The sequence below is a fragment of the Nipponia nippon genome, unplaced genomic scaffold (assembly GCF_047370975.1).
Source record: "Nipponia nippon isolate SJK-2023a ecotype South Korea unplaced genomic scaffold, ASM4737097v1 scaffold_7, whole genome shotgun sequence".
Classification (NCBI taxonomy): Eukaryota; Metazoa; Chordata; class Aves; order Pelecaniformes; family Threskiornithidae; genus Nipponia; species Nipponia nippon.
The window spans coordinates 40,844,113-40,859,076 of record NW_028262391.1 but is presented as its reverse complement, the minus strand read 5'-3'; the positions used below and the strand labels follow the sequence as shown (position 1 = coordinate 40,859,076).

General features: G+C 38.0%; 1 protein-coding gene across 5 annotated transcripts in view; it reads right to left on the bottom strand.

Moving 5' to 3' along the window:
- ZNF536 (zinc finger protein 536) overlaps positions 1-14,964 on the bottom strand; it is a 354,285-nt gene that overhangs the window by 121,909 nt on the left and 217,412 nt on the right. For all 5 annotated transcript variants that reach the window (XM_087740367.1, XM_087740365.1, XM_087740366.1 and 2 more), the window contains one exon: positions 4,055-5,635. In XM_087740367.1, the coding sequence (XP_087596493.1) occupies positions 4,055-5,635 (1,581 nt within the window). The remainder of the gene's footprint in view (positions 1-4,054; positions 5,636-14,964) is intronic.

The following is a 14,964-nucleotide window of genomic DNA, read 5'->3' as shown; positions in this document are numbered from 1 at the left end:
AAAGCTGTAATAATCTGCCACAATCGATCTTCCCCTTGCCCAGCCCTCTTGTCTGTGCTGCAGTTCCACATTTGGAAGGTATTTCAGAAAGTTACAATGCTGAACATTTTAATAATTCTGTGCAATGTTGAACGCTTTCTGCTCCAAAGGAAACCGAAAGTGCTCAGCCCTTTGCAGGATCAGAGCTCCAGAGCTGCTACCATACATCAGAAGGGGCCTGCCTTGTTTTCATACAGGGAAAGAAGCGATAATGGGGTGGAGCCTGTGCAGGAGAAAACAGCACTAATTGCAGAGGAAAGCAAGCATGAATGGAAGCAAATTAGATTTATAGAGACAACATGGAACTAATACTTTCGGACATCATTAAGTGTGGGTTCAATAGCACTAACCCATTAAGCAACCAGCTAACGCCCAGGACTATCTCTGGCCAACAGTTCTGTAGCCCACCAGCTCTTCTTTGAAAGCCTAAGTACTTCCCAAGCAGAAAATGACAGTAGGGAAATTTTACTGTCTCAGACACAAAGCAGAAAAATTTAAAGGGGAGGAGAGAGAGAAAGGAAAGGGTCTTGTCATAAACAGATGCTGTGTAAATTAATTACTTGGAACAGGAGGTAGAACATTATTGCGATACAAGTACATGTATACGGGAAGACAAGCAGAGAAAGATAAGAGCATAAATGGAAAGGAAAGCAGATCTTCCCAAACTTAAATACAAAGTAGTTCTAGAACCTCTGAGCATAACTTCTCAAATGAGCAAGGGCTGTGAAAGCAGAGTACATGGATGCTCAAGACAGCTACCAAGCACAGAGCCATCGCCCTGGGCTTCCCCTCCACGCTGGGCTACTGGCTGCCAAGCAGCAAGGAAAGGCCTGTCTTCTTCTTAGAAACTGTGTGGTAGCAAAGATTAACAAGATTGGCTCCTAGGTATAGTCACTTGAGACTCCAAAACCAAGTACAGGTCAGGAGTAACTCTAAATTCATCAATGGTATTTTTTTCTTTCCTTCTGTTCTTTCCTATTCTGCTATATATATAAAGGAGAAATATTACAAAAATTTGTGATTTTTCTCAGCAGCATTTTGACATGGAGATTTCTGTATTATGCGGTAATTATGGTTCTTTCCTAATTGTGTCTTTCATCCCTACAGCCTGAAGCATGATAGGAGCATAAATGAATTATGCGCACATCATCAGTCTCTCTCATTCTACATATAGGGAAACTGAGGACTGCTTCCCTCATGTGTGGTGACTTTCCAAAACAACAATGTGAGTTGGTGGCATTCTCCTCTAGAAATTAAACCCTTTTCGTGCCGAGATTTGTGCTTAAAAACTGACCCGTTATCTTAAGGTAAAATCTGCCAACTAAAAATGATCCACGTGGATCACTGAAAATCCCAGCTTGTTTTTAGGCAGCCAGAAATTTAACTCAATTAGTGTGGCCAATCAAAGATGCAATCTCAGCTAACTGAAGCTGAGATATTTTATTTCAATTTTATTTCCACTGTATTCTGACTGCGGAAAGAGCACCACGCCTTCCTGTCTTGATTGCGCAACGACTGTATCAAGTGTATCTGTGTTCTCTCTTGAGATATCAACAACCCACACATCACTGGCTGTAAAAAGAAAGGCAGATGCACAGTCTCCCAAAACACAAAGGAATCATGCCCTGGATTCAGGTGCTGGAGGTGGGTCTCAAGTTTTCTGATCTCTCAGGCAGCAGGAGAGACAGAGAACCATGACTAAGGTCACGGGCTTTGGGCAAGTGGGAAGGAAGGCTACTAAATGAACAGGGTGCTCCTGATGGCGAATCTGCAAGCGCAGAAGCATCAGGTGAGATTCCCCGTACTAGCATGCACAGATGGAGTGTGATTTCACAGTATAAAATGTCACTGAGAAAATGAAAACTCCCCGAAACCACTACTTTCAAGTGGGCGGTGTCCAAGCCAACCAAATAAAAAAAGAACTACTGACAAGGGGCTTGTTCATACTCATCCACTTTTGCTGTGAGATATTGAGAAAAATGAAATAATATATTTAAATAGTCAACCTTAATACTTATATTCTGCAAACGCTCAATAGAATGTCAGTAAAGAATTTTAAAAAGCTATTTTTGGAGGGGGGAGAAAGGAGGACTCGCACTGCATTTTCCATTAAAAAATGGCTTAAAAAGTAGAACAGACAAGCTTCTGTTGTTTTTTTTTTCCTTCATACTTCAAGTCAAATCCATTATCACTGGGCAGAGCTTGTGAAAGGGATATGGTCTTTAAAATCATATAAACTCAAGCCATCATAAAATGTCTGTTGAATTGATTGGAAGATGAAACAAAAAACTAATGGAAGTAACATGACCTCATTTCAATAATAATGTTAGAGGGTTTTTTTTGTTGTTGTTTTAAAAATCTTATGTCTGGAAAGAAGTACAAAAATATTTTGTACAAAGCAACTAATCTTACGTTTCCAATTTTTTTACTTGTTTGTTTAGAGTCATTTCTCTGCCCTATTTTTTTTTGTAACTGACTGATTGTACTCCACAAATAAAGAGAAAAAAAATCCAGCTAGGATTTTACCAGCTGCAAATTAAATCAACTATCAACTATTCTCAAAATATCAGTAAAGTAACTGCTGATTTTGAAGAATCTGGAAATACTTCCAACTATCTTAATTGGTTCTTAGTGCATTGAGACACAGAAGTTTGTAAGTAAGGCCATGCAGATATTTCGGCTCGTGATTCAGTTTAAGTAATGACAATATTGTGAAGCCAAAATGCTCTAAGAATACAAGTTAGATAAACTTTGTGAGGAGAAATCAGACTTTTTTATCAGACCAACTAATACACTTGGAAAAGCAGAGAGGGGCCTGAAGAAGGGGTTGTGGCTTTAAACACATATACTGTCCTAGTAAAGTCAAACAAAGCTCCCACTAACCTTAAGTTAACCAGGGTAACAACTCTTAAGTGTTTGCAGATTTAGGGTTTAATTTTAAATTGTCAGGCTTTATAACTGTTGATCACATTTTCTTTTCTTTTTTAACTTGAATACATTTTATTATGCGTGTTCACCTCTGACAATGAGTTTTCTGATTAGTTTGAAGGTTAAGTGAAATGAGCGTTACTGAAGTTTTTGTGTCCTTTGCTGACTCTGCTTTTTAAAGTGATACTGTTTTTCAAAGGATTTACACTGTAAAATCTCTTTCAAACAAGAACTATGCTGACAAACTAGGAGATAAATTCATTCTCAGTTGTTCCAAATAGATTTAACTTCCATTTTTGTCAAGTATGACGTGTGTGATATGAGGAAGTAAAACTGCAGTTTTGTAAATCAGAGACTAATAAGGGTAAAAGGTGGGTTGGTTTGTTTGTTTGTTGCATTGTTGGTTTTTTAATTACCTGGAGGCATATTCTTAATTAGGCAAATCACAATTTGTACAACGGCTAGTTAGAATAGTGAAAATGGTCAAGGGCAACTACTGTATGGGTGCCATTGAAACAAACCAGAAAAATATAATTAAAAAAGGGAAAGAAAAAAAAAAAAGAGGCTCTTCACCACAGGTAGACGCATTCCATGCACTTGGCCTTTGATTTCATTAATATTGTGGTAATTGAACACACCCCAATTCAAAGAAAGGAAAAAAAAAGAGAGAGAGAGAGAGAAAGCAAGGTTTGCTTGGCAAAGCATCCAGTGTTTTTCTTGGGTTCTTACTTATATCAAAATACTGAAAAATTTGCAAGTTACCATGTAAATTTTTTAAAACTTTTTCCTCCTTTGAGTATGCTAAAGCAGAAAGTATCCCCTTCAGATGCCACTAGCACAGATAGTCTATCTTGCTGCTACTCTAGTTTAAAAAGCAAGTTCTTTCTAAAATCCTGTATGAGTATATGCATGCAGCACTGCTGATTTCAATGGAGTAGACCACATAGAAGACTAGAATTTGGCCCACAGGGTTTAACATTTAAAAAAATGTATTACTAACAAACATGACTAAGTATATTTAAAGAGCAGCTTCATGATTCTGCACAAGTGTTTTCTGAAATGGTCTAAAAGAAGGTCTAAAACTTACCACACAAGTCAGGTCTCTTGATACATCCACTAGTTGCTGTGCTACTTGCAAGTCCATTAAAGGCTGCTAAGCCATCAGAGCTGTAAGCTCTTAGGACTGACAACATGTTCATCTGCTTCTCCAGGACCTGTGGACCCTGAACTTGTTCGGGTTTCATCACTCCTTGTGCAGTTTCATGGGAGGATAGAAGATTCTGACTGTGCCACTGCTTTTCTGACGCTTGCGGCAGTGGCGATACGAGCCCTTGTGTTGGTTGTGAGGTGACTGCACTTTGTATATTGTCGCCTCCTTCACTGCTTTCTTTATTTAGGGCAGACAACTGCTTATTCATAATATCTGGTTCTGTGTCAATGTCCTCATCTTCAATGTTTTCTTCCTTGGAAGATTCCATATCCTCAGATGAAGCTATGTCAGAAAGGTCATCAGTAGCACTTTTATTTACAGAGTCAGAGAGCAGAATATTTGGGTCATCATCGGATTGTGTTTTTATTTCGGATTCATTACTGGTGCAAGAATTTTGTGTTCCTGTGCCAATAACACCAGGATAAACACCAAACTGCTTATAGAAGTCTGTTGTAAAATTACAAAAAGTGGATTCCATGTGGCTGGGCCAGGCAGTGCTCTTTTGCTCTCCCAGGGTCTCTTTATTTTGTCCTTGGGTCATTTTCTCAGAAGCTGAGTCCAACTGGCTCAGCATGTTTGAAACTACTGCCTCCTTGCTGGACTGCACAGAAGAGGGGAGCAAGCTCACTTTATTAACTGAGGCTGAAGCTTCTCTAGATTGGTCTTTGTTGTTCCCTATGATGTTGTCCTTACGTTTAGCCTTGCCCAAGTGATTGGCCTGGAGGTGCAGTGCCATTAGTTCCATAGATGAAGTTGTAAAGGAACAAAATAAGCAGCCATGCCAAGCAATATTGTCTTGCACAGTAACAGATGAACCTGGGAGGGAGGCTGCATCTGGCCTTACAGATAAGTCAAGAGGTTCGTATTGTGACTTTTCTGTTTTTCGCTGTGAGGACTTGCTATTTATCTTTTCCTCACCACCATCTGAGCCCAGAGCTTTTGCTGAAAGTGGATCTGAGAGAGCTTTATCCTTCATTTCTTTTTCTTTCTTCAAAGAACTTAGGACAAAGCTGTCCATGAAAGCTTGCAAAGACCCTTGAAAGTTCACACCGTTCCCAACCATGTTCTGGTAAGCACGGCCAAGTTCAGAGAAGTGTGTTCCTTTGGAAGGTATGTCTGAACCCTTCATATTTTCTGAAGATACTTCAGATGACATGCCAGCTGCTTGTCCTTGCTGATCTCCAGAAGACAGCATTCCTGACGTCCACTGCTGCGAGACCATGCCACTTCGGAAATCGATACCAGGAAGCCCCTTGAAGGCTCCTCTCAATATATCTGGTCTAATAAACACAGAACTTTTACTTGATGTCTCATCTTTGTGTTCCTGACCTGCAGTCTGCCCAGAGAGTGGTCCTGCTCCATTCTGTCGCTCCCGATGGTGCCGTTCCAAGTGGTATTTGAGGGACGCAGACTGAGTACCAGCATAATCACAATGCGGACACTTGTAAGGCTTCTCACCTATAGTTATGGATAAAGAGAAAAATATAAAGAAAGAGAGTTAACTGTACTTTGGTGTACGGATGTGTGAAGAAAAAAAAAATCAACAGTATCTGCTTAAAAACAAGAAGATCTTAGAGCTAATAATTCATTTTTAAAAAAGAAATGCCTTTAATTGAAGACTAATTCATAAACTGAATATTTCTAAAATGGGTTTCCAGAATGTGGGGCTATTCAGGAATGACATGGTATCTACACACAATTAGCCATCTTTTTCTTAATCTAACATGTAGAAAACTGTTGTAGAATTAAAAGCTATGATTATGAAAATGAAGCATAACAATTTCAACCACAGTAATCATTAAAAGTACAAGTTTAAAAAAAAGGGAGACAAAGAATGTAACAAATGGATGGTTGCAATATTTTGTGTATACAATTGCTCTAAAATTTGTTTAAATTATACACATGGAAACCATTTTTAAACCTAAAAATTTTATGGCACTGTTACGCAAGACTGAAATGAATGATTTAAGTCTTGCTCTGCAGTAAATCATGGATATAATTAGCAAATGGCATACTGCACAAGTAATTTATCATTATTTGGAGGGCACCATTCCAGAAGGATTCAAAGATCTGCAGACCTACTGCATTGTTTCTAAATAAAGAACTATAAATACAGATTCTATAAAATATTAATATCATTACACTACATTATGATTGCAGCATGTAAGAACATATACTTAAAATAAAAAGCAGACAATAAAATAAAAAAAAAATCGAGTAATAAAAAAGTACAAAATATATTTAGTTTCTGTATTTGAAATTAGCATTATCTACTGGTTTTTGCAGTCCTTTAAATTTGTACTAATGGCATTTCTAATGCTCAAGTAGTAAAACATGTAATTTACCTACCATAAGCGCTTTTCTAGGATTAGCTTGAATAGAGTTTTAAAACATATAAGATGATTTTCATGAATTAAATATATATTTGAATCCCACACTAAACTTTTATTGTTCCTCCTATACTTTAAAAGAGGTAGAAGATATTACACGTATAATAAATAGTCACATACAATCACAAAGACATGGCCAAAAAGAATGTACATCTAAGCAAAAGTACATCTAAATTTTTGCAGAGCACTTGTTAGCAAGGCAGAGTTCCTTTCGAAGGAGGACGTATGGAAACTCTCACTAAAAATGACAGGAATCTGTAAGACCTGCAAGCTGTCAATATTGGCAATTATTTCTGCGAGGGAGCTCACCGAGAAGAAGAAACTGTTTTCTCTACATAGCTTTTTTTCCTAAGTGATCCAAAAGGCAAAGGCAAGCCTTCTCCAAATGATATAATGGAAATAGTTGTTTTGAAAACTTCCTCCACAGTAAAAATGCTATATAATATTATGTAGTTCACCAAACCAGCTGGAAAGTTACCTGTTTTCAAATAACCTCAAAATCTGCCTAAAACAAAAGTGAAAGGCTTTCCAACTTTTGTTATTTAAGCTACAGGCTCAATTGAAAGTCTGGTAAATACTTGGGAAGCTGCTCCTCTCACTGATCACAGGAATTTACTAATGAGATGCAACACCAGAACACTCGAATGACCATACAGCACGGCGCAAGCAGGCTTACTGACCATGAACAGTAGCTGGATACGTGCTGCAATTCAGACGGGGCTGAAGTAAATTACAAGCAGTGGAAATTCTAAATCCATAATGTAATCCTAAAGCTAAACGATGAGACATGAGAGCTTTACATCAACCACATTAATCGACCTTTTTAGAGGAGAAAAGTGCAGCACCTCAAACAAGAGGTGTTCAGCAGAGGAAGAGGTAGTAATTAGCATGGTTCATGCTTTAGGCCTGGGCCCACACAGCTTAACAGAAGAAATCAGATTTAAACATTTCAGTGCAACTTCTGAGTCTTCCACAATCACCTAATTAAGTTCTGGCACTCCACCAACGAAAGTAGGGGCTGCGTTTCAGTGGGAGTTGTGCAAAAGCAAACAGTTCCTACTGACGTGCAAGAATCACAAAACTGAGATGGATCACGCTTGTCTGGGCTTCCCTGGTCTTGGGTGGGAGTCTGAGCACACACACCCCCACACCCCCCCGCCGTTGCAGGCGTTTTAGGGTAGGGACAAGGGGACAGAAGACACTGGCTGTCTATTTGTTTGCATTTCTGCAGGGCTGTTTGGGAGTGTGCAAACTCTGACAGCTGTGCTGCCAGTCAGAACGCGGACAAATATTAATTCTGTTTTTACAGCATGTACATACTGCAATATTTTTGAGCTGTTTTCTGTTATTCCGATGTTTGTCCCACCAGTTACTGTCAACAGTCACTAGTGACCTCTGACACAACTTAGGTATTTTAAGTGTTGCCTAAGAAGTAATCAGTCTGGTGAAAAACGAGTACCAGACTTTATAAGGTTAAATGTTCTCACTTTTGAGTTTTCACTCTTAATTGAAAAGCAGCTCCTCAGCATCCCCTATGCCTTTACGGAAATCTTTAACACAATTATACTGAGCACTTCCTTTTATTCTAATGATAGTTCAGTGTGTGTTTGCATTGCACATCAAGTGAGACCATTAAAAAGTGTGTCCCAGCATTGCAGGTGCTACGTCAACCGTTGGATAACTACTTCTGTGGGGAGGAGCAGAAGGTTGCAATATAGGCTGCACTGATGTTGCTAAAAACACGCAAGAGCTGTTCAAAGCATTAAGTATATGTAGAAACGGGTATAAGAGAGTTAAAATATGCTAACTAGAGGAAATACTAGTAATATTTTGTACTGCTAAAGTACCTTGAGTCTAAAGCACTGGGTACAACAACATACTCTTATTCTGAATTGCTAAGCCTTGAAGTCATTACGTTTTCTGCTCGAAGGCCTCTCCACTGAGTGAGCTTCCTTTCAGCAGAGGAGATCTGGACACAGCTCACCACCAACACCATAAGCATTGGACTGAAAGAAGACACTGACTGAGACAGCGTGATAAAAAGTTCAAATCTCTCCTTGCCTTGGTACATTGCCTCTGTGGTGCTCCTACCTCTTGCATGGTTAGAAATGAGATCTAAAGCCGAAGGTCTGAAATTGGACTCAACATGTAGCAACACACTGTGCCACCTTTACAATACAGGACTGGCCAAATAACATTGTTCAAAGGGAACTATTCAAAACCTCTCTCTTTTCTTTTAGATCCAAATATTGGCAGTGATTAGTTTGCTTCAAAGCAACCTTAACTGCTGCTATTTCGAGGGCAGGCATTGGGAGAAGGGAGTAGGATGGAGTAAATCATCTTTGAATCTTTTAAATTTAGTGTGTCAGTATTTCCTAAATTCAGTAATTGTGCAGATATTTAGATGCTATTTCATACATTCAAATTAACAACCAGCTATGCCCTGTGTAAGTCTCTGTACAAATGACAGAACAGTTATAAGCTGCTGTTGGAAAAAGCCCTACCTAACCTCAACGAAGGTAACCAAAAACCAAGCCAGTTTCAACGGAAAACCCAAAGGACCCCTAATTTCCAGGACTCTATTAGCAACTGAAATAGTATATGTCCAAAGAATACTACAGGGGACAAGAGAGGTAGGCTATGATTCTTGTTAGAAGACAACCTGTTTGTATCTCACACTTTGAGGAAAGGTTTCAGAGAATTCATCCTAGTGTAATGACTACCCTGGTAATATTGCCAAGAGCAGTGTCTGGATGAGTTATTTAACACTTAATATCAGTTCACATAAATTAACGTTGCCATGTAGGAGTGAGGGAACATGACTTTTTCAAAATAATTTTCTGTATTTCATATCCAAGAGTCATTTTTCATTGTTCACAAAGGCAATGACCATCCTGATCTTGCTAATTCTCTGGCCCTGTTTGCATCCCTGCAAACCTTTTCACAATGGAGTAGAAAGAGAGAATATTCCAGTGTGTACAAAAAAAAAAAAAATCTTGTAAAGAATAACTTATCTGGGCAACATAATCACAGTTCTGATCTATCTACCACTCTGGTTTACAAGACACAAGACATCTCACAAGAGCTATTTTATATCAGGATATAGTAAAACAATAAAAATTCAATGCTGCTTGTAAAATCTGCACAAAAGCTTGGTAGATAACTGGAAACAGACATGTTGCCCAGTAGAAACAGGTCTATTTGTATAGTAGGTCGTATAAACAACGCAGATGTATAATCTACGCAAGCTACCACCAGTCCTGCTCAGAATGCAATCTGATCATACTAGTCATAGGAATTATCTGCTACAGGCTGTGCAAGGAGACCACAGCCAGATTATAAATAGATTTACAGATTTTAAGGCCAGAAGGGACAATTATGATCATCTAGGCTGATTTGTTGTACAACACAGGCCAAAGACCCTCACATGATAATTCCTGCATCAAATCATAACTGCAGTTTGAAACAAAACTTACTTGTTTTAGCTTAAACATATTCTGTTTCAACCACAGCAATGAAGAAGAACCCAACATATCCCTAGGTAAACTGTTTGACTGGTTAAGTATTTTCACTACTCAAAATGTGTGCCTCATTTCTAGCTTGAATTGGTCCAGAGTCTGCTTCCTACTACTGAACATTGTTACATTTTTCCCTGCTAGATTAAACAGATTTTTTTAATTAAAAAAATCTCTTCCCTAAGGAAGGTACTTGCAGACAGCAAACCAGGCACCTCTTCACCTTCTCTCACTCTTGAGTGGAACACTCTTTCCAATTTTTCAATGTCCTTTTAAATTCTGGGTACCCACTAAAGCTTTCATGGAATTTCAACTTGATATTAATCTTATACAGTCCAAGACTGTGTTTACATCCATAGCTATAGCAATCAACTAACAGCTCGTATTCTGTTGCTTCTCTACCATAATCCTAGGCCCAGTTCATCAATGCCTCTAGTATTTGTTCCTTTACATTTTGCTGATTTCAAATTCTATTGTTGAAAAGAGCCCACTTGACTAAGTGACTAATCAGTGCCTCCCCATGATTTTTAGTATCTTACCATTTTTGTGCCATTGGTAAATTTTATCAACAGTGATTTTACATACTCTTCCAAACAATGATGAAATACCAAATAGATGGAGCGGAAAGCACTGCCATGGAACTGCCAGTTTATGTGCCACTTCATCTCTGTATACTGGCTTTTTTTGGTGGGGGGACTGTCACATAGAACAAGCTACTTTCACAAGCCTTGAGAGAAAGTCAGAAACTTGATAAAACTTACTTTCATAAAATAAAATTGAATTAACTATGCTACCAATTCTTAATTAGTTAACAAATTCATTCTGTAATTTTACCCAAAACTTATGTCAGGGTAGTCCATTTATAATTTCAAGATCTTAATATTCTTTCTTTTTGGAAATACTAGAATAGCCATAGCTTTTTTACTACTACGAGTGCTCTGGAACTTGCTTCGTGTTCCAAGACTTGGTTTTTTAAATGAACTTTAATGATTTGGAGAGCTCTTCAGCCAGGGTTTTTAAGACTTTATCTATAAGTTATCCAGTCTCATTCATTCTAAAGAATATTAAAATGTAGTGGGCTACAGCATAACAGCCTCATTACTTAATGGCAGAACTGTATCATCGGAAAATACTTATAACAACCATCAGGCTTCTCTCCGAGAACAGAACAGAAGAGTATTTAGTCTTCTATACCATCGTTGATAATATTTTATCCATTCTTGTCCAGTATTAGCAAGATATCAATTGTTAAACCTGCCAGATCTACAGAATTTTACCCTGTTCTCCATATCCCTAATAGCCACATACATATTTTCACTATTACTTTTAGTTTCCCTTATCAAATCTCTGTACTTCTTAAATATCTATTTATATTTAGTGCTGTGGGCTCCTTTATTCATTTTTCATACTTAACATGCAGCTTCTTAAAAATCTGTACAGCACCCTACTACATTCCCCTTCCCCTCTGAATGGCCCCCCTCTCTTTAAATAAGATTTCTCAAGGAGTTTGTGGAGTATGCTTCTCTGCTCCGCGTAGTGCTGCTCCTCAGTGCAGTGAGGGCTGTGCATCAGTACAAGAAGCCCAACACCTAAAGCTTTGGCAGCCAGGAGTGGGGTTTTCACAGTCACTCAGGGACAATGTGAGTTGCAATTTGATCCTATATATTTCTAAACAACCTATAGTTTTCTTTCATGCAAAGCAAATGAAATCAAATGTCTTATAATTCCAGAGAATACTGCTTAATGAAAATATTGAAAACATTTTCCAGCATTTTTTATTTTACCATTGAAACAGTTATTGATAACCTATTTTATCCATTGTGCAGTAGATATTTTAGAAATGAATTGCTGTATGGTTTAATTAGTTCATTATTATGCCTATTCTTACATGGTAATTTCTTTTATCATTCTAATCATTCACTTCACACTTTTTAAACCAAATGGAATATCAAAGGTTCTGTAGGATTATTTTTGGATCCTGCACATGTTTCACCACACAATTAATCTGTTTGTCAGAAATACTAGCTAACTTCTTCTCTTTACTACTTTCCTTTACTAGTAATTTTTCTCTATTATATAAGATGAAATTACCCCTACCCTGTAAAAGGACAGACTTTTGATGCTTTTGACTCAGTTTATTAAAAATTTTTCCATTGTGCACTAGGCATTACAATAAAATATTTTAATTTTTATAAAGTTTCATAATTGAATATTTTCCTTTATTTATATCTCATCTGCGATATTTATTTAGTCTTTTTACATGTCTTTACTTAGTTAAAACGCAGAGAGATAAATGTGGTTGTTACTTTGCAGGGAAGATTCAGTACATTAATATAAACTGTATACTAATTCCCCCAAAGCATATATATATGTTGTAAACCTGAAGACTTTTTACACAGCTGCTTATTGCTAAACAGTGCCTTGTCCAGAAGGGGACAATCTGTGTCTCTAATTGCTGTCACTGAAGCTGAGATTCATTATGTGACTTTCCCATTAAAATGTGAGCATTAATTTGTATAATGAAATATCACCCACTGCAGTGTTCATTAGCCATGCCCTACTGTATACTGCACATTGTTAGCTACCTAGAAACTGTAGTTAATTTCACTAATGGATATTTCCCTACTTAGTGTTTGGTAGGAAATTTATACTGTAACATTACCTCTTAAACTTTTAAGGAAATTTAAATTCAATCAATTATTTTCAACAAAAGTTTGGGATGTCATTAAGACAGGAGAAAAGGCATGCTGTACAATGTTAAGGATGGGAAATCTGGAGAAATCTAGAGAAATGAAAAGTCCTTTTAGTTCATCTTAGAAATGTAAGAATAAAAGATGTTCAATACCAAAATTGTCTCCTCTTGGAGCACACATACCCATTTTCCTTAATTATTCATATTGCTCATCCCACTACAAGCGCCTTCAGAGAATGGCAACAGGCAGTCTTTTTTTAGGAAGAAAATGTGAATTGAATTCATTTAAAACAGCACCATTTTTACTGTATTTCATCAGTTCATCTAGCAAGTTTTAAAATTGGCTAGTCACATTTTCAAGGGAAAATGCAGTAACACTGTCAATGTATATACTACATCTAATACATGTAAGACACGTCATACATATCGTAACATACGCTCAGTCAATGGACACAGCCCTGCCAAGTTTCTTCTTCCTATCCCTCTCTTTCTTAGGCTTCTCCTGTTCAGCACAACTCAAACCTTCTTCAGGGCTCTACTTTGCTCATGCACATTATTCTTTTTTCAGTACTCAAGGTATTTAACTGTGCCAGTCATACTGGGAATATACCTGAGCACCTAATGACCACACAAACCCAAGCCAGTCTACATCTGCAGTAGCTTCTGAATGCTAATGCAAGGTGCAAAGAGGTGCTGGAGCTAATCTGAAACTGGCCCCTACATAATACGTCACTTGTCAAAGGTAGAACATAAGAAATTTTAGTTTTTTACACATCACTGTTTCTGTGCAGTCCAAAGGCCTAGGCATGTAAAGTAAAAACCACATTTATTTGATTTCAGTGGGAACTGAGAGTGCTCAAGAACATAAAGAAGCTGCTCAGCTCCCTGAATGAAGGAAATGAAGGAACCTTAAATTGCTGCCCCCAGAGGGGAAAAATGGAAACTCTAGAAGCATCTGCATATGGCACATTATGGGTCTGAGACACTTAGATGGTTTTCTTTTTCACAAAGTCTGAGCATCTCGAAGCCTTCTGTGTTATAACCTTCTCAGCTGTATTATATGTTATTTTTTAACCAGGAAGCTGAATCACAAAGTGGCCAGTCCACCCACATGTCTACTATGCACTACTGATGCATATACATGCTTTGCCCTTGTTTCTGCATCACTTCACACAGTGAGTTTGTGAGAGTTGAAGTAGGTAGCTCTGAAGAAGCAGGACCATACAGCCCATCTCTATTCACTGGTCAACAAAAAGAAGTAATCTAGGAGGGCTACAAGAGTTTTGCCTGTCCTCTCTAAGCCCCGAGGCTCTGAAGCATTTTTCCCTGAGAGTCCTTCCTCTCTTCTCTCGGGGTCGTACTAAGGAGCTGTCGCATCCTTCAACTGTTTTTAGAGCAAGAAAGAGGAGAAACTGATTTCACATAATTATGCCCTTTTCTTCTTATCATATGGGAACAATCAGAAATCGTATCTTACTATCTTCCCCTTAAAGCTCTTCCTGGCTGAATATCATTGAATTAGATAAGAAGAAAAATCCTCTACAATTGTGTGTTGGGACTCAACTGAGTGTGCTAAATAAAACCTTGATTTTTTTTTTTCCTTCAGAAGCTTATTATATGATAGCAAGCTACACAGAAACTGAGACTCAGTGTGGAGAAGGCTGCAACCACGAAATATCCAATGGAAAAAAGAAGCAACGCAAGCCACTAGCTAATTCTTTTAAAACAGAGCACAGCTTCCTCCTCTTGTGGAGGATTAAACGGCTTCTCTAGCTTTTTTGGGCCAATTGCCACAGAAGCACCTCCTGGCTGGATCAGACTTTGGGTCTTATCTTGGCATGCGTACCAAACCAACCTACTCGTGTGCCTCCAAACACACAGATGTTCGAAGGAACCTGACTTCTGCTGAACTGCTTGAGCTCATCTCTAACAAACAGGTGCTGTGAGAACAAGAACAGTAATTGAGTTAATGTAGTGGAGAAACACAGTAAAGTGTTTTTTATCAGTCAGTTATATGATCCAGGCATATAATAAAGACAGAGTGTGACATAAAAGGCAGGAAACTGTCCCTGATAAGTATGAGCTCACCAATATTTGTTTAATAACTGGTATCTATTACATCATTTCCATTTACTGCAAAGCAACTTAATTTTTATTTAATAACTCTAGTAATTTGCCAATTTACATTTT